Source organism: Eucyclogobius newberryi, unplaced genomic scaffold (genome assembly GCF_026437365.1).
Source record: "Eucyclogobius newberryi isolate DKJ021-1_F unplaced genomic scaffold, fEucNew1.0.hap1 SCAF_8, whole genome shotgun sequence".
Taxonomy (NCBI): Eukaryota; Metazoa; Chordata; class Actinopteri; order Gobiiformes; family Gobiidae; genus Eucyclogobius; species Eucyclogobius newberryi.
This window is the reverse complement of record NW_027316500.1, coordinates 39,686,543-39,707,303: the sequence shown is the minus strand read 5'-3', so window position 1 is coordinate 39,707,303 and position 20,761 is coordinate 39,686,543. Positions and strand designations below refer to the sequence as shown.

General features: G+C 46.2%; 1 protein-coding gene across 1 annotated transcript in view; it reads right to left on the bottom strand.

Annotated features, from left to right (window-relative positions):
* The window catches only part of LOC140350845 (high affinity choline transporter 1-like), a 58,912-nt gene extending 41,233 nt beyond the window's left edge, over positions 1–17,679 (bottom strand). Inside the window, exons 1-2 of the mRNA XM_072436356.1 lie at positions 17,634–17,679; positions 16,179–16,292 (exon numbers count right to left, since the gene is read on the bottom strand). Coding sequence (XP_072292457.1) covers positions 16,179–16,292; positions 17,634–17,679 — 160 coding nt within the window. The remainder of the gene's footprint in view (positions 1–16,178; positions 16,293–17,633) is intronic.
* Between the last annotated feature and the right edge of the window lie 3,082 nt (positions 17,680–20,761).

The window sequence follows — 20,761 nt, the reverse complement described above, 5'->3', positions numbered from 1 at the left end:
TCTTGCCCCACCTCAAGTCCCTCACCTCCCCCCTGCTGGACCCCCTGCTGGACCTCCTGCTGGACCCCCTGCTAGACCTCCTGCTGGACCTCCTGCTGGACCTCCTGCTGGACCCCCTGCTAGACCTCCTGCTGGACCTCCTGCTGGACCTCCTGCTGGACCTCCTGCTGGACCCCCTGCTGGACCCCCTGCTGGACCTCCTGCTGGACCTCCTGCTGGACCCCCTGCTGGACCCCCTGCTGGACCCCCTGCTGGACCTCCTGCTGGACCCCCTGCTGGACCTCCTGCTGGACCCCCTGCTGGACCTCCAGCTGGACCTCCTGCTGGACCTCCTGCTGGACCTCCTGCTGGACCCCCTGCTGGACCTCCTGCTGGACCCCCTGCTGGACCTCCTGCTGGACCCCCTGCTGGACCCCCTGCTGGACCTCCTGCTGGACCCCCTGCTGGACCTCCTGCTGGACCTCCTGCTGGACCTCCTGCTGGACCCCCTGCTGGACCTCCTGCTGGACCCCCTGCTGGACCTCCTGCTGGACCCCCTGCTGGACCCCATGCTGGACCCCCTGCTGGACCTCCTGCTGGACCCCCTGCAGTTCGCCTACAGAGCCAACAGGTCTGTGGACGACGTCATCAACCTGGCACTTTGTTTTACAAATTTGCGGCTGTGCCGCACAAAGGGGAGAAGACATGATAGCGTCACAGATTCAGCAGTAGGTGTAATAAAAGGAAATTTGGGGCGCGTTAGCTCTTGCGTTGCCGGGTGGCGGTGTTGCCAGGCTTTTAGATAGGGGGCCGTCTTCCCGTATTTTGGACGGGGTATTTTGAAATGTGGACGGTCATTTTCGAGTGCGTGGACGGGGTCGATAATCGGTCATTAATATGCGAATCGATTAAAAATCGGAAAATCGATTATTTCAACCCAGCTCTAGCGCGGGCGTGGCGAGGGCCGATCAATGCTGCTTGCGGCTATATTTTGCTACATTATTGTTTATGAATGTTACACAAAATCACCAAAGAAAGTTCCTAGCCTGTGAATTTTGTTCGCTGACAATGGCACCAAACCTTTTCTGATTCTGAGAGGCTTCACACAGCACTATATTTACAAAGTGTAACAGAGCCAAGATAATATTACCTCAAACGTATTCTCACACACCAGGCACCACTGGGTGGAAAGTTAAAATAATACCATACTGACTTAGAAAGGATGAAAAGAGTGTGAGTGAGAGTGTGGAAATGTCCCAGTCTCAGTTAGACAAGTGCTTGGGTGTGCTCATCCCAGTGCTTGGGTGTGCTCATCCCAGTGCTTGGGTGTGCTCATCCCAGTGCTTGGGTGTGCTCATCCCAGTGCTTGGGTGTGCTCATCCCAGTGCTTGGGTGTGCTCATACAATATAGGAGGTTTTAATCTGTAATCCAGAGGGTCCTACGGTGTGACATGAAAAACCATGTGTTTGAAAGAGCAGTAAAAGCAGAGGTGCTCCTCAGAACACCAGGAGAAGCAGAGGTGCTCCTCAGAACACCAGGAGAAGCAGAGGTGCTCCTCAGAACGTCAGGAGAAGCAGAGGTGCTCCTCAGAACACCGGGAGAAGCAGAGGTGCTCCTCAGAACACCGGGAGAAGCAGAGGTGCTCCTCAGAACACCAGGAGAAGCAGAGGTGCTCCTCAGAACACCAGGAGAAGCAGAGGTGCTCCTCAGAACACCGGGAGAAGCAGAGGTGCTCCTCAGAACACCAGGAGAAGCAGAGGTGATCCTCAGAACGGTCACATGGTGATAAATTTCTTCAAATGACCTGATTTTTTTTAGTTATTAACATCAGACCTCTTGAGTGTCTGCTTTTGCTTTATATATCCTGTTCCTTCTGAGGATTGGTGTCAGGAGTGTCTGGGGTGTTTTTTGGGGCCCCTTCATTAGGATTGGACTTCTCTCCCTTTTACGATCTGGATCAGGTTTTGGATTCGATGCCTGTTCCCTTTTGGTTTCTTTTTTACCCTTTCAGTTGTTTTGTGTTACTATGGTTCTTGTGTATGTTGAATATGAAGTGTTACAAGTCGCATCCTTCAATGTGAACGGCACTGAACCCAATCAAACAAACTAACATTTTAACAAAAATGGAAAAAAAGTATAGACATTGTATATTTACAAGAGACACATTTGAACGACACTGAACATAAAAAAAAAAAAAAACTGCTATAGAAATATTCATCATACAAAGGCAAACATTGAAGGGGAGATGTAATTTTGATATTGACAGTTTTGAATGTAAGGATAAAGAGGGCAGATACATACTGGTTGAAGGGAATATTAATGGAAAGGTTTTCACTCTTTTAAATGTGTCACCAGGGGGCGATGTCACCTTCTAATGCTGATGTCATGGACCTGATTGTGAACCACTCTGAGGGAACCCTGACCTGTGGAGGAGATTGGAATCTTCACATTCAGCTACATTAGACGTGTGGAGCTCAAGAGGCTCTGGAGGAACAAGAAATGAGTTCTGTATCTAGTTGAAAAATATAGGATTAATTGACATATGCAGAGAACCCTAAGGCATACCAGTATACCTATTTTTCTAATCTGCATACAATATATTGCAGAATTACTTTTTGTTCTCAATAAAGACAGATCTGTATTACAACATTGGAAAATGTTAAGAATGTTTGCGTCATGTTTGTCCTCCAACACAAACCATATCAAAACAACAAATATACCCAACTAGTTCCATTTTCATACATTTTTGAAAAAGCTCCCGGGGAGCCACTAGGAGGGCGCTAAAGAGCCGCGGGTTGCCGACCCCCGTGTAAGCTGGACATATTTAAAGTGCATAACAAATTTCAAATTAACAATTTAGTTATAAAAAATATTGGGGCTCTTTACGATTGTCCAACATCAAGAATTAAAATCAATGGTCATCTGACAGATCCACTGACTCTGGAGGGGTCAGACAGGGCTGTGCCTGGTCTCTCCTGTTTGCTTTGTATTTGGAACCATTGGCCCAATTTATTAGACAATCAAAAACAATTCACGATGTTACAATCAATGGGAACATAAAGTTCTGCTACAGATGATGCTCTATTGTATTTGACCAAACCAGACATTTCCATACCCAGTGTGATGCATTTTCTTCAACAAGTTTGTCCAATGTCTGAATACAAATTAAATCTCCAAAAAACTAAAATTCTCTCTTACTGGCGCCTCCTTTGACCTTTGAAAAGATTCACCAATTTAAATGGCGGAATCTCTTAGGTCTCTATGGAGTACCACACCTAAATATCTATCAACTACTCTGGAGAAAAAATATACTCTACACTACACTCATTTTAAGACCATAAAAAAGATGTGGTGGTTTACCTCGTTTGAAAAATGACTTTGTTTCAGCTCAAATCAGAGCGTTGCTGGTGTGATCCAGAATATGAGGCTCAATGGAAACATACTGAGAGTCATGTGGTGCCGGGGGTTCCTGTACAGGTCTTATACTGAGAGTCATGTGGTGCCGGGGGTTCCTGTACAGGTCTTATACTGAGAGTCATGTGGTGCCGGGGGTTCCTGTACAGGTCTTATACTGAGAGTCATGTGGTGCCGGGGGTTCCTGTACAGGTCTTATACTGAGAGTCATGTGGTGCCGGGGGTTCCTGTACAGGTCTTACTGGCAGATGACAGACGCTTGAGTCATTTGGAGGACGTTAAGGATCCCTGGGTGAAATCTGTGCTTAAGACATGGAAGGAGCTGATCAAAACATACAAACTAAACAAAGATGATTAATCTGTAACTGACCTGAGACTCAAGGTCTGGATTACAAAAGGTCTAAAGCAGGGGTGTCAAACAAACGTTTTAATCTGGCCCACCGAACATTTCTAATTTATATTCAATCAAAAAAAAATTCAATAGATTCATAGAACCATGGTTACATCCGGAACTTTCGTTTTTATCGCTAAAACAACACGTCCCACAATGCCGCTGGTGGCCGCCCCTCCCCCGCGCGGCTCTTTGCTGCCGAGGGAGAAGTGCTGAGGAGTAACGACGCGCCTTTGCGCACTTTACAGCACTTACACACCTCAGAGCAGAGGTCTGAGCGAGGAAAGAGACGTGTGGCTTTAGGAAACACGTGGAAGAAAGAAAGGAGACGGTTTTGTGGATGTTAGAGTTGTGCTAAAAGTGGAGTTAATGTGGAGCTAACAACAAGAAAACTAACTTCTGTGACGATGCTCTGAGGAAAACATCCTCTACAAACCTGGACAGATCAGGAGCCACAGGTAAAAACACAGGTCAGAGTGTAATAAAGTCTTAACATGACTGTGACACACTAATGTGACTATGACACAAACACAATGACCTCATTTGAGTCACTACATGAATCATTTGTCACTGAGATCATCTTAAACTATGAAAATAGAAGCTCATATTGAGTGTGAGCAGAAACATGTCTGTGATATGAACATTTCACATCAGAAATCACATCAAAAGTCCATGTTCCTGTTCCTGCTGCTGCTGAACATGGACTCAGTCTTTCACCTGCTGCACATTTGTGCAACAGTCTCCACAACTATTACGGCTGTAAAAAAGCTATTTATTTCCTAAATCTTTTATTGTTTTATTTTGTACATAATATTTGGCCCACAATGAGAAAAGAGTTTGGTTTGATGGAAACTGTGGCTCAAACTTAACCTCCTTAAACGCTCCACGTGTGTTTGTATTTAGTGGTGAGTCAGTTCAGGTGCTTCAAAAACAGCGTAGGCTATATAAAGCTCTTTATTTTTTATATGCTTTATTGTTTTACGTTATGTTCGGCCCGTGACCCAGCCTGAACGTCAAAATTCGGCCCGCGGCCCAAATGAGTTTGACACCCCTGATCTAAAGGTTTTTCACCAGATTGTAAAAGAATCACATGGAAAGCTTTGATGAGTTGAAAGAATACTTTAACTTGGATTTTTATAGGTTTATAATAGTTATTATAACCAAGAAATGAAACAAGCTAAGGACAATTGTAGCCCTCAGACTGAGATGTTTATCAAGGCTTATAAATCTGAAATTTAAGGGGAATAATATCTAAATGATATCTGGAGTTACTCTACTAAATATATTAAAAGCAAATGGGAAGGAGAGAGTGGTCTTGTTGTAACAGACAAACAGTGGGAAGATTATAGTACGTCACTGACGAAGACCACAAAATCGCATGTTTGGAGTTTAGTTGGAAGAGTGTTTTTTCATGACATGTCAAAGTGCACATTATTCACAGGGAGGTGCTGCTGACTGCTGGAGAAACCACTCAATCCACTCCTAAAGTCTCCTGCCATGGACAAAGTGAAGGGACACCTCTGGAATGTGCTTTTGGCTGAAGGACGCAAAACCCCCCGACGACCAAGGACTGGACTGACATAACAGGAAGTAGATTAGAGGAAAAGACAACATCCAAACTTAATTTGAAAAAGGACAACGTTGAATATGCTGTGATTTTTTATCTGTTGAGCTTTACTTGTGTCCTTTTTAGCTCTCTGGTTGAACTGTGTTCTTTTGTCTTTTTTGTTCTAAGATTATGATGATCTTTTTCTTTAAAAATGAAAACTATAAAAAGAGAAGTCAATTTGGCCGGAGCAGAGTCTGAACACGCAGAGTCACTCCAGGGAAAGCAGCTGACCAGTCACAGACGCTGCACATTTGGGCTTTTCCTTTACCAATTACAGCTGCAGATACTTTATGACTCCTCATTAGCTACATCCTTTAGAGCGTTTACATTTCACATCCTCATGTGTCACCACAGTGAATCATGGCAGATGCCCTTCCTCTACATTAGAGTGATTGGGCAACCACACTGAGCCAACAGCATAATCAGAAATATTTCAATATCGTTTTATCGCTCCACTAAGTGTTTGCAGAGGGCTGTGCATGGACAACTGAAGGTGGGGCACATTTGCTCACACCCCTTTGCTTCTCTTTGGACTTTTAAATAATGCATAAAATATGGTAAACACACAAAAGAGAAAAACTAAATTTATCTGAAGGGACGTCGCAAGCCACGAGGGCTTAACCAATTAATCATCACAATCGACTACACACTATTTGTAGTGGAACTTTGCTAATGGTAATCTGGACTATACGGCCTCTAAAACACAGTGCACTCCGATCCGCCCGGCGCCCGGAGGAAGCCAAATAATTGATAGTAACAGGAGGAGCTCGGAGCGCAGCGCACACATGTATCAGATTAGTTATCGCTTGACAAAGCCTGTGACCTCCAGCACTGCTCCACTCCTCAGGGGAGCGGTCTTTGGCTCGCCATTTGGGACAATATCACTCAATGTGGGTGTAATCCCTCATTCGTCCAGGCGTGTTCCATAGTAGAAAAAGCTTCAGTTGTAGTCATCTGGACTCGTTTCGACTCTCATCCAAGAGTCATTGTCAATAAAAGAATTTAGATCGAGAACTCCGATATTAATACTATTCTGTGGTAAGACCCGCCCATTGGGCGGAGCCTTCCTGAAGTAGCAAGAGTTGTTTGTTTCAACAGAAACTCCCCCCTTGTATCTACCGAGCCTATTCAGAATCTTAATGGGCTATTAGAATCCTCTTTGTCTTTGTGAGACCCTGGCTCAACCACCCTGAGTACCTGATTAGCATCTAAATGTCCTGGTCCTGGTCCTCTACCTTTCCAGGGGTTCAGTATTCCATTATAGATACCAGGAAGATAGAATCTGAGCCCTCCATTTCTGTTTAAAGAAGGTCTTTCTTTTTTAACAAAAATAGCTTCCTTGACTCCTCTTTCAAACCATCTTTTCTCCTGCTTAAAACCTTCACCTCACCGTCTTCAAACGAGTGATTAGAGGCTTCAAGATGGAGATGCACGGCACTCTGAGGTCCTGAACTAGTATTTCTTCTGTGCTGATAGAGCCTCTTGTGTAGAGGCTGTTTTGTCTCACCTATGTAACGTTCTTTACAGCTTTCTTCACTGCATTGGATCGAATAAACTACATTGCTCTGTTTTTGAGTCGGCAACTTGTCCTTAGGATGAACCAGTTTTTGTCTTAAAGTGTTTCCTGGTTTAAAATAAACAGGGACTTCGTGTTGTCTAAAAATTCTCTGCAGTTTTTCCGACAGGCCAGACACATAAGGGATAGAAACACCCTTCCTTCTCTGTTCAGTTTCCCTTTTGTCCTGCTTCTTGGTTCTCTTCACTCTGTTGAGAGCCCAAGCGGGGTAACCACAGGCTGAGAGGGCATTTCGGACATGTTTTTCCTCTTTCTTCTTGCCCTCTGAGCTGGTGGACACACCTTGAGCTCTGTGTTGTAAGGTTCTGATCACACCCAGCTTGTGCTGTAGTGGGTGGTTGGAGCCAAAGAGCAGATACTGGTCCGTGTGTGTAGGTTTCCTATATACTTCTATTTGGAGTTTCCCGTCCTCTCCTCTGATCGTGGAACAATCAAGAAAGGCCAAGCGATTCTCCTTAGGGTCTTCTCTTGTAAACCTGATATGTGGGTCCACAGCATTGATGTGATCAGAGAAGGTTTCCAGCTCTTGTTTCTTGATTGTTACAAAAGTATCATCGACATAGCGGAGCCACAGTTTTGGAGCTATGCCTGAGAATGAGGCCAGTGCCTTCTTCTCAAAGTGCTCCATGTACAGGTTGGCCACTATGGGAGAGACGGGCGAGCCCATGGCACAGCCATGAATCTGTCTGTAAAATTGTCCCCGGAATTGAAAGTAAGTGGTGTTCAGACAGATGTCCAACAGTTTACATGTGTTCAGGTGTCAGTTTGGTCCTTTCCTGTAGGGTGGTGTCTTCCTGCAGTCTGATCCTCACTGCTACTACTGCATCAGAGGTCAGAGGTCAGATGCAGGTGAACAGGGACACAACATCATATGAAACCATGAGGTCATCTGGGTCCAGTTGGAGATGTTTCACTTTATCCACAAAGTTGTGCGTGTTTTCCACATGATGTTCCGAATTCCCCACAAGTGGAGCCAATATAGTTGTTAAATGCTTGGCCATTAAAATTCTGAATAGGCTCGGTAGATACAAGGGGGGAGTTTCTGTTGAAACAAACAACTCTTTCTACTACAGGAAGGCTCCGCCCAATGGGTGGGTCTTACCACAGAACAGGATAAATATCGGAGTTCTCGATCTAAATTCTTTTATTGACAATGACTCTTGGATGAGAGTCGAAACGTCTATTTTTTCTAACTGAGTCCAGATGACTACAACTGAAGCTTTTTCTACAATATCACTCAATGTTTCCTGGAGTGCTGTGTCATGAGTGACCGCTCAAGCTGCTAAAGCGGAGCAGAGTCCGAGCCAAAGATGGAAACAAAGGAAGGATTCTGAGAAAAAAGCTCTGTGGGACATGCTCTGTGGAGACATGCTCTGTGGAGACATGCTCTGTGGAGACATGCTCTGTGGAGACATGCTCTGTGGAGACATGCTCTGTGGAGACATGCTCTGTGGAGACACGCTCTGTGGAGACATGCTCTGTGGGACACGCTCTGTGGAGACATGCTCTGAGGGACACGCTCTGTGGAGACATGCTCTGTCTCCAGTGAAGACATGTCACGCACGTCACTCGCGTCGCACTCGTTACGCGCCTCACGCTCGTGTCATCACCCTCGTCACGCGCGGGTCACCCTCGTCACGAGCGGGTGACGCGCGTGTCACCCTCGTCACGCGCGGGTGACGCGCGTGTCACCCTCGTCACGCGCGGGTGACGCGCGTGTCACCCTCGTCACGCGCGTGTCACCCTCGTCACGCGCGTGTCACCCTCGTCACGCGCGTGTCACCCTCGTCACGCGCGTGTCACCCTCGTCACGCGCGTGACGCTCGTCGCGCTCGTCACGCTCGTCACGCTCGTCACGCGCTTGTCACCCTCGTCACGCGCGGGTGACGCGCGTGTCACCCCGGTCACGCGCGGGTGACGCGCGTGTCACCCCGGTCACGCGCGGGTGACGCGCGTGTCACCCCGGTCACGCGCGGGTGACGCGCGTGTCACCCCGGTCACGCGCGGGTGACGCGCGTGTCGGTGACACGCGCGTGTCACCCTCGTCACCCTCGTCACGCTTGTCACACGCTCGTCACGCGCTCGTCACGCGCTCGTCACCCTCGTCACGCGCTCGTCACCCTCGTCACGCGCTCGTCACCCTCGTCACGCGCTCGTCACCCTCGTCACGCGCTCGTCACCCTCGTCACGCGCTCGTCACCCTCGTCACGCGCTCGTCACCCTCGTCACGCGCTCGTCACCCTCGTCACGCGCTCGTCACCCTCGTCACGCGCTCGTCACCCTCGTCACGCGCTCGTCACCCTCCTCACGCGCTCGTCACCCTCCTCACGCGCTCGTCACCCTCCTCACGCGCTCGTCACCCTCCTCACGCGCTCGTCACCCTCCTCACGCGCTCGTCACCCTCCTCACGCGCTCGTCACCCTCCTCACGCGCGTGTCACCCTCCTCACGCGCGTGTCACCCTCCTCACGCGCGTGTCACCCTCCTCACGCGCGTGTCACCCTCCTCACGCGCGTGTCACCCTCCTCACGCGCGTGTCACCCTCCTCACGCGCGTGTCACCCTCCTCACGCGCGTGTCACCCTCCTCACGCGCGTGTCACCCTCCTCACGCGCGTGTCACCCTCCTCACGCGCGTGTCACCCTCCTCACGCGCGTGTCACGCTTGTCACGCGCGTGTCACCCTCGTCACGCGCGTGTCACCCTCGTCACGCGCCACGCTCGTCACGCTTGTCACGCGCATGTCACCCTCGTCACGCGCGTGTCACCCTCGTCACCCATGAGCTAAATTAAATCAAAGGGTGCCCAGCCCTACCGGGTCACAAAGGTCATGAAAACATGAGGACCGTCTCAGATTGAGGTGATTTACTGAGCGCATGCTTTGCCATTAGCGTTTATCTTTGTGGAAAAGTAAGTTCTTCCACTTGACGCTGCTCACCCCTCCACACTGTACTCCAAAACAGTTGCAAGATAACAGTTGAGGATTGTAATTAGGCCCGAGCCCCAGCAGGGCGGAGGGCCTATTGCCGAAGGCAGCGTTGCAACTGTCCAACCAAACATGCGGGCGCACCCGTCGCCCCTGGCAAGTACAGTGAACTAGCCCATGCCGAAGGCATGGATCATGCATACTTACTCCTGCTATGACAGAAATAGTCACCAATGAGTGAATGGGCGTAGCCCATTCACTCATTGGCGCGAAGCGCTGCATTCCTCCAAAAACCTTCCTGGCATCGTCCTGTACGCGAGAATCCATGCCGCAGATATGGGCCATGCTTGTATCTGCTCAAATCAATGGAAGTCTATGGGGAGTGGGCGGGGCACCCGACGGAATAGGGAGTGACGAGCGCGTAAGCGCTCGTAATGATGATTCCACCCCATGGCGGCATGGGGAAGGCTTAGAGCTTTCAAACGATGTATAATTTGTTGTTATAGTGGAAACGGCTATATTGTTTTTGCTAAAAATATTATTATTAGGCCCGAGCGCCACAAGCTGGCGAGAGGCCTATTAATCTCGTAAGGCCGTGCGAAGCACGACTGCGAAAGTGCGCACGTAGTGCGCACGAAATCGAGCGTGAAGCGCTCGCCCACTTCCAAACACTCACTAACGCACTCCTTCACTCATGCACGCCCCGTGCATACTAATTAGTAGTAGGAAAATGGAACATTACCGTTGTAAACGGACGAAGCCCGTGCAAAAGTGCGCACTAAACGAGCACTTTATAATAGCATAAAGCACTCATTTGCCCTAAGTAGCTCACAAATACGTTCCCCATCTCTTGCATGTTCCGTGCATATAAGCATGTAACGCAAAAATGCAACATTATTACTGTATAGAGGGCCAAAAACACAAAGTGTGTTACGGCAACGCCGTCCGCCCAACCAAATGTCGGCCATATTGCTTCAAAAATGGCTAAGCATGACTCGGGAGTTTTTCCAAACGTCGTACTTTTACGAACTCCTTCCAGGGCGTTTGCTCTAAAAAGATGAAATTTGGTGAAAATGCTACTGAGGAGTGGGACATCAAAAGTTATTCAAATTACATTGATACCTGTCACGGTCTGTGTGCGGCGAAGCCGCAAACTGTAGCTAGAATTTCAGAAATCTCCCAAATTTAACATTTCTGCCGTTTGCGCAGATAAAGTCCGAATTGCGTCAAATTAGAATCAGTTGTTAAACTCTTTGCGCTAAACGTACTTGAAGTGAAATGAATTAATTCAGCACCATAGCGCCCCCTACAGATTTTGTATGGAGGTTAAATGTTTAGTTTTGCGAAATTTTATGAAATTTGACACACAACTCAATTTTGATCAAAAAAGTCAATGAGACCCATGTCATAATTGTTATGGCGTTGCCGTAGCGATGACCAAAACTTCCCACTTTATTCCAATGGGGAAATCGCCAGAACATGTTTACACTTTAGACTTTCACAAACTCCTCCCCCTCAGGGCGTTAGCCCTATTAACCTGAAATTTGGTGAGACTCATCTTCAGGGGTAAAGTTATTCACATTTTTATTCAAAGAGTCACGGTGTCTGTGCGGCAAAGCCGCACATTTTGCCAAGAATTCAAAATAAAATTGCTTTTTGATGGTAAAACAAAGGGGAGAAGATGTGACAGCGTCACAGATTCAGCAGTAGGCGTAATAAAAGGACAATTGGGGCGCGTTAGCGCCCCCTCCTCTTGCGGCGTGGCGGCGGTGTGGAGAGGGCCGATCATTGCCGCTTGCGGCTATATTTAGGCCCGAGCCCCAGCAGGGCGGAGGGCCTATTGCTCCCGAAGGCAGCGTTGCAAGGCAGCGTTGCAACTGTCTGACCAAACATGCGGGCGCAGCCCCTGGCAAGTACAGTGAACTAGCCCATGCCGAAGGCATGGATCATGCATACTTACTCCTGCTATGACAGAAATAGTAAACAATGAGTGAGTGGGCGTAGCCCATTCACTCATTGTTGACAACAGCAGCGAGCAGCGATACGCGAGAATCCATGCCGCAGGCATGGGCCATGCTTGTATCTGCTCAAATCAATGGAAGTCTATGGGGAGTGGGCGGGGCATCCCGACGGAATAGGGAGTGACGAGCGCGTAAGCGCTCGTAATGATGATTCCACCCCATGGCGGCATCGGGAAGGCTTAGAGCTTTCAAACGATGTATCATTAGGCCCGAGCCCCAGCAGGGCGGAGGGCCTATTGCTCCCGCAACGCTGCCAAAGGCAGCGTTGCAACTGTCTGCGCCCGCATGTTTGGTACCCCGTCACCCCTGGCAAGTACAGTGAACTAGCCCATGCCGAAGGCATGGATCATGCATACTTACTCCTGCTATGACAGAAATAGTCAACAATGAGTGAATTCTGCTTTTTGAGCTCTAATTTGAGCCATCTTCCTTTGAAAATGAAAACACGCTGTGTTAGCCATTTTGTTCACGTCAAACTTTGACGAACTCCTCCTAGGGCGTTTTGCCCACCGACTTCAAAATCGGCGGACGTCCTCTGGACAAGTGGGGCATCTAAAGTTATTCAATTTTTTTAGATACCTTTAACGGTCTGTGTGCGGCGCAGCCGCAAAGTTGGACAACTTATTTTGGGATATTGCAGATCTAAAAATTCTTCCCATTTGATTAAAACCAGTCCGATTATGACCAAATTTGAATCAGCTGTTCAACTTTCTAGTTTGGACCAGTTTATGATGACAAAATTGAAATGGGCGCGATAGCGCCCCCTACAGAGTGACCTTTAAATTAACATTGAAGGTCAAAAATTAGTTTTACCAAAATTTTCTAAACTTTACCCAAAATTCTATTTTGGCGTCGCGATCAAAAAAGCCAATCAGACAAATGCCTTAATTTTTACGGCGTAGTCGTAGCGATGACATAAACCTCCCATGTTATCCCTATGGGAAAACCGCTAAATCTCTCGAATATCCACATTTTTCTGTTTCACACTTTAACGAACTCCTCCTAGTGCGTTTTGCCCACCGACCTCAAAATCGGTGTACGTCCTCTAGACAAGTGGGGCATCTAAAGTTATCCAAATTTTAAGGATAGATTTTACGGTCTCTGTGCGACGGAGCCGCAAACGTTTCCCAGAATTCTGACTATTTGGCCTTCAGAGTGGCCTATAAACAATAGAGTTTTTCCAAATGACATGACATTTTGCACTAAATTCTAATTTGCCATCCTGATCATACAAGTATGAGAGCCAAAGTCATATTTTGTACGGCGTAACCGTAGCGATGACAGAAACATCCCATGTTATCCTTATGGGAAAATCGTAGAATCGCTCAAATCACCACATTTTTACGCTTCACACTTTAACAAACTCCTCCTAGGGCGATTGTCCGATCAAACTCATATTTGGGGAAAATCATCTACACAAACGGGGCATCAAAAGTTATCCATATTTTGATTTTAAGTGCTACGGTCTCTGTGCCGTGGAGCTGCAAATATACTGTCACAAATGGGAAAAACGCCAAATCCTTGAAATGTTCACATTTACGCTTCACACTTTAACAAACTCCTCCTAGTGCGTTTGGCCCACCAATCTCAAAATCGGTGTACCTCCTCTAGACAAGTGGGGCATCTAAAATTATTCAAATTTTATGGATAACATTTACGGTCTCTGTGCAGCTGAGCCGCAAACTTTTCGCAGAATTTGGACTATTTGGCCTTCAGAGTGGCCTATAAACAAGAGTTTTTCCAAATGATATGACATTTTGCACATAATTCTCATTTGCCATCCCCAAATTAAAAGTATGGGAGCCAAAGTCATATTTGGTAAAGCGTAGCCGTAGCGATGACAGAAACATCCCATGTTATCCCTATCGGGAAACCGCAAAATCTCTAAAATGACCACATTTTTACACTTCACACTTTAACAAACTCCTCCTAGGGCGATTACCCGATCAAGTTCATATTTGGGGAGAATCATCTACACAAGCGGGGCATCAAAGTTAGTCATATTTTGATTTTAAGTACTAGGGTCTCTGTGCGGTAGAGCCGCAAATATGTCACAAATGGGAAAAACGCCAAATCCTTGAAATGTTCACATTTACGCTTCACACTTTAACAAACTCCTCTGTGGGCAATAGCTCGATCAAGCTCATATTTTGGGAAAATAATCTACACAAGCGCGGCATCAAAAGTTATCCATATTTTTATTCCAAGTGTCACGGTCTCTGTGCGCTGGAGCTGCACATTTGACCGACATTTGTGTTCATTTCCACTGGTTAAGCACAGCATTGTACATGTACAATGTGTCGCTGTCTTAGTTCTTGCGTTAGCGCCATCTCTGTAAAATGCAGAGAGCAGAGTCGGAAGGCCGGCGGCCCACGAGGGCCGTTGGATGCCGCTTGCGGCTTTAATTTTTCTTGTTCTTCTTCAGCGCTTTGAGCTCTAATTTGACCCCCTGAACATGCTCAAAAACTCACCAAACTTTGCCCAAAATTCTGAATCAGCGAAAAATTTTGTTTTTTCTGGGCCATTTTTTTTTGCGTCCAAAAATGGCGCGACAGCGCCACCGACAAAAGTCAAAATACATTGCGCCTATGGGAGACACCCCGAGGTCAACTTTGTCGTGGAGCTACGAAATTCGGGACATGCATTCCTCTCGTGAGGACAAAAACAAAATATTATGGTGGCCACGCCCCCAGACTTACCCTATGGCCACCATCTTCCTTTGAACATTAAAACACGCTGAGTTAGCCATTTTGTTCACGTCAAACTTTGACAAACTCCTCCTAGGGCGTTTTGCCCACCGACTTCAAAACCGGCGTACGTCCTCTGGACAAGTGGGGCATCTAAAGTTATCCAAATTTTTGAGATACCTTTTACGGTCTGTGTGCGGCGCAGCCGCAAAGTTGGGCAACTTATTTTGGGATATTGCAAATCTAAAAGTTGCTCCCATTTGATCAAAACCAGTCCGATTAGGACCAAATTTGAATCAGTTGTTAAACTTTCTAGTTTGGACCAGTTCATGATGACAAAATTGAAATGGACGCGATAGCGCCCCCTACAGAGTGACCTTTGAGTGAACATTGATCGACAAAAACTGGTTTTATGCAAATGTTCAAAACTTTGCTCAAAATTCTATTTTGGGGTCCCGAGCAAAAGGCCAATCAAACTTATGCCTTAATTTTTACGGCGTAGTCGTAGCCATGACGGAAACCTTCCATGTTATCCATATGGGAAAATTGCTAAATCTCTCGAATATCCACATTTTTCTGTTTCACACTTTAACGAAGTCCTCCTAGGGCGTTTTGCCCACCGACCTCAAAATCGGTGTACATCCTCTAGACAAGTGGGGCATCTAAAGTTATCCAAATTTTAAGGATAACTTTTACGGTTTCTGTGCAACGGAGCCGCAAACGTTTCCCTGAATTCTGACTATTTGGCCTTCAGAGTGGCCTATAAACAATAGAGTTTTTCCAAATGACATGATATTACGCACAAAATTCTAATTTGCCATCCTGATCATAAAAGTATGAGAGCGAAAGTCATATTTTGTACGGCGTAACCGTCGCGATGACAGAAACATCCCATGTTATCCTTATGGGAAAATCGCAAAATCGCTCAAATCACAAAATTTTTACGCTTCACACTTTAACAAACTCCTCCTAGGGCGATTGTCCGATCAAACTCATATTTGGGGAAAATCATCTACACAAGCGGGGCATCAAAAGTTATCCATATTTTGATTCTAAGTGCTACAGTCTTTGTGTGGCGGACCCGCAAATAGATGTCACAAATGGGAAAACAGTGAAATCTCTAAAATGACCACATTTTTATGCTTCACACTTTAACAAACTCCTCCGTGGGCAATAGCCCGATCAAGCTTTACTTTGGGGAACATCATCTACACAAGCGGGGCATTAAAAGTTATCCATATTTATATTCTAAGTGCTACGGTCTCTGTGCGGCGGAGCAGCACATTTGACTGACACTTGTGTTCATTTGCACTGGATTTGCCATGTCCAATGTGTCGCCGTCTGTCAAGTTCTTTTTTTAATTCAACACAATAAGGGCGCCATCTTTATCAAGTCGAAAGCGCAGAGTCGGAAGGCCGGCGGCCCGCGAGGGCCGTTGGATGCCGCTTGCGGCTTTAATGTTATTGCTTGTATTTGTATCCAAGTATGTTAAGTTAAATACAAACACACATTCTTTACTTCAGCAGCGCATGAATGTGTGTGTGGTGAACCGGCAGAGCTCCATGGTCTACACTCACCGATGACGAAGCACAGCGTGGCAGAGATGGGCATGACGGCCCAGATCAGGCCCATAGACGGGTTGTAGACCGCCTCAGCCGTGCCCACAATGAAGCCGCCGCCCACCCACGTGGCTGCAAACAGAGAGAGAGAGAGTGAGACAGGGGATCACATTCAGAGGTAACCCAAGCACAGCTAATACAACTTTTATAACTGTCAACTACAAGTAGCCTGCTTTGTGCTGAATGTGAAGAAAATGTTCTTGCACAAAGTGTGAGGAGGAAAATGACACTATATTCAGCATGTTCGAATATATTCTTTTGCAATGTGTTGCCTGATCTGTGGCAAACGGAATTGTGGGGTTTTCTTTTATGAGCTGCTGTGTGTATAACATTTCCCAATCTATTCATTTTAGAATAAACTTAAGCTTTAATTTGAGCATGAGAGAGAGAAAGAGGTCTTTCACTGTTATGGTTACCTACATCCACATTTCTAATGTTTGGGGCTTTAGAATTGACAAGTCCACAGCCAATCTTCTGCCCGTAAAAATGTGGTTTGGACTGTTTAGTGTTAAATGTAAATTATTAAATGTATGTCTTGTTTATCTTAGGGAGATTAATATTGAAAGTCCTTTTGATTTGTTTTTAAAAGACGCGGCGCCTGGACATGAAAAACAGAACTAGGTCATTTCAAACTCTTTACAGTAGTCCACATGCATCTTTCACTTACCTACAGCATCCAAAATGTTCACCACGATGAGTTTAAAGCACTTTTCACAACTCTGAGCTCAAAGCTAACAAACATTAGCATGCTAACGGAGAATAAAACACTATCAATAGATGCAGAGAAAGCGCTGTGGTCCCATTTCACCTGAATAAATACAGTACTTTTACAACAGTCCAGCATTTTTGCAGGTCGTCCAGAGCATCCGAGTGTGCGAATCCTGAGTTTTGAGCATTTGACGCGGCACGTTCCGGCCGCTCTGGACACGTGTCAATCAGAGATTTTACTCCAGTGACGAACCTACGCACTCTCCAGAAGAAGGACCAAAACTAACCCTGCACTGGTAAAAATCATTCAGACGCAGCTCTTGGAGCAAATGATGATATTCACTAAACTCTGCTCAGCTCTGAAGTATCTGGTCGACGCGCGTCCGCTGGGGGGGGGACGCGCGTCCGCTGGGCAATAAAACCATAAAAATTGTGGAATACTTCAATAAAAATCCTAAACCTACTTTCACTGGAGTTTAGATGTTTTATTGTAAAAGTTTCAATTGGTCCTGGATAAATAAAGTTTGTCTGCATAAGTCTACATTGTAATGAAACATGCCACTTGGATCATTTAAAGACACTTCTGTATTTCCATGTCCTCAATACTCCCCACAGACTGTAGAAAATGCATAGATTGGCATATTTCTGTACTTGGTCTGTGTTTGTGCATTTTTCATTGCCACTTCCGTCTTTGAAACAGTGTACTTCCCTTTTCAAGCTCCGTGCTGTTGTGTTTATGAAGGATTCTCATGCTATAGTTATGTAACAGGAGCAGACAAACCTACTGTCAGCAGATGCAGCTGCAATATGAATCACAATCTAAACAAAACAATTAAAGACAATTATTTATTTTTCCGAAATGTCCCCATTGTGTGGACAAATAAAGGCCTATCTTATCTTATTTATTGAACACAATTTGCATTGCATGTATAAGCACCGCATAAACTTTAAAATACTCCTCCTCACCTTCAAAGCTCTTCACCACCTTGCCCCCCCCTACCTGTCTGACCTCCTCATCCCCCACCGCCCCTCCCGAGCCCTCCGCTCCTCCTCCTCTCTCACCCTGACTGCACCAACATCCCGACTCAAAACTTTTGGTGACAGAGCATTCTCCCGAACAGCACCCCGACTCTGGAACTCCCTCCCCCAACCTGTCCGCCACTCTCCCTCACTCACAACATTCAAATCCCGCCTAAAAACATACCTCTTCACCCAAGCCTATGACCTCCCCTACCCCTAGCCTCCTCTACCCCATTGCCTACTCTTCTACCCCCTGTTACATCCTCATCTTTTTCTCTCTACTTCTTCTGTCTTGTTCATTTTATCTGTATATTAATGTGTTCTGTACGTGTTGTCCCCCCTGTCTGTAAATACACCCCACTTTTTTATTATGTTCAGCGTCTTTGGGTCACTGAAAAGCGCTATATAAATAAAAGTTAATAATAATAATAATAATAATAATAATAATAATAATAATAATAATAATATTATCATCTAAGTCAAAGGACTGAAAATATAACAATGAATGATTTCTCTATCTGTTCCAGGCTCTTCCAATGTCCATCTCCAACCGTGTGTTTGATGAGTGGAATGAAGCAATCTCAAGATTCAAATGGCAAGAGAAAAAAACTTGTATCCAATTCAAAACTTTACAGTTATCAAAAATTTGGAGTTTATCTAGTTGGAAAAATGACTTAATTTCAGCTCAAATCAGAACATTGCTGGTGTGACCCAGAATGTGAAGCTCAATGGTCTTATACTGAGAGTAATGTGGTGCCTGAGGTTCCTGTACAGGTCTTATACTGAGAGTCATGTGGTGCCGGGGGTTCCTGTACAGGTCTTATACTGACAGTAATGTGGTGCCGGGGGTTCCTGTACAGGTCTTATACTGACAGTAATGTGGTGCCGGGGGTTCCTGTACAGGTCTTATACTGAGAGTCATGTGGTGCCGGGGGTTCCTGTACAGGTCTTATACTGAGAGTCATGTGGTGCCGGGGGTTCCTGTACAGGTCTTATACTGAGAGTCATGTGGTGCCGGGGGTTCCTGTACAGGTCTTATACTGAGAGTCATGTGGTGCCGGGGGTTCCTGTACAGGTCTTATACTGAGAGTCATGTGGTGCCGGGGGTTCCTGTACAGGTTTTACTGCAGATGACAGACGCTGAGTCTGACGGAGGAAGTTAAGAATCCCTGGCTCAAATCTGTGCTTACGACATGGAAGGAGCTGATCAGAACATACAGACTAAACAAAGATGTTAAGATGCCCCTCACTCAGGGCCCGTATAAACTTATGAAGCAACGGCATTAAAAAAAAAACACACGACTCACACCGACTGTAGCTCGCGCTGTTCCCTCGCACTATTGTGGACCTCCGTGTGTAACAGAGCGGTCGCTTAGCGCGCCACAATCACGTGAACAACAGACAATCATTATAAACAGACACGCTCTACACACACGCTCTACACACACGCTCTACACACACGCTCTACACACACGCTCTACACACACGCTCTACACACGCTCTACACACGCTCTACACACGCTCTACACACGCTCTACACACGCTCTACACACGCTCTACACACGCTCTACACACGCTCTACACACGCTCTACACACGCTCTACACACGCTCTACACACGCTCTACACACGCTCTACACACGCTCTACACACGCTCTACACACACTCTACACACACTCTACACACACTCTACACACACTCTACACACACTCTACACACACACAGTTTTTCGGTTATTTACCAGCCGTTTACCACATTGTTCCACAGGTCTTTTGTTTACCGTATTACATTGGTTTAGATCACAGCACATTAAGGTGACAAATGACATCCGTCTGAGCACTGATGATGGTAAGGCCTCTGTTTTAGTCTTGCTGGACCTCAGTGCTGCATTTGACACTGTCGATCACGGGACACTTCTACAGAGGTCAGAGGACTAGGAGGGCATCACTGGTCTGGCCTTTCATTGGTTGAAATCCTACCTTGAAAACAGGAAATACTTTGGTGATTGTGTCTCTGAGAGCATGGCATTGACCTGTGGGGTGCCCCAAGGGTCAATCCTTGGACCCCTTCTGTTCAATCTGTACATGCTGCCATTGGGACAGCTAATACGAAACAGTGGTGTGTCCTATCACAATGATGCTGACAAGTCAGATCTATGTTTCACTGTCGCAGGTGAATATGGACCAGTGGATTAACTCTGTCACTGCATCCAACAGATCAGTGTGTGGACCGGCCTCCTGCTGGTGCCAGAAGGCCTCCTGCTGGTGCCAGAGTCAGGACTAAACATGGACCAGCCTCCTGCTGGTGCCTTCCTGAAGTTGTGAGAGAGGCCTCGCCCTGGCTGTTTTAAATCTAAGCAAATGACCGTTTTGTTTAGCCGTGTCTATGACCGAAATACTTTTACCTGTTTTTTAATATTTAAAATATCACATTCATTTTCTTATGTTTTTATTAATTTATTTTGACATACTCCGTTTTATATTTTTATAAACTGTATTGTGTTTTTATTTTTTAAATGTGTTTTAATAAAGCACTTTGAATTGAGCTTCGTACGAATTGTGCTCAATAAATAAATTTGATTGTTTTGGCCGTTTTGGATTTATGCCCGTTTACTACATGCAACAAACATGGCGTATTTCCCTAGTAACAGACGTTATTTAAAGTTCCATCCCAAGCTCTATTGTGTTGTGCATAGTTGGGCATCCCATGGGCTCTTTAAAGCCTCACTACAGTCAGTGGGAGAAAAAAGGCTTCAGTGAATGGAAATTGTGTCAATCGGTTTGTGTGGAGCAGACAGACTTAATCCGGGTCACA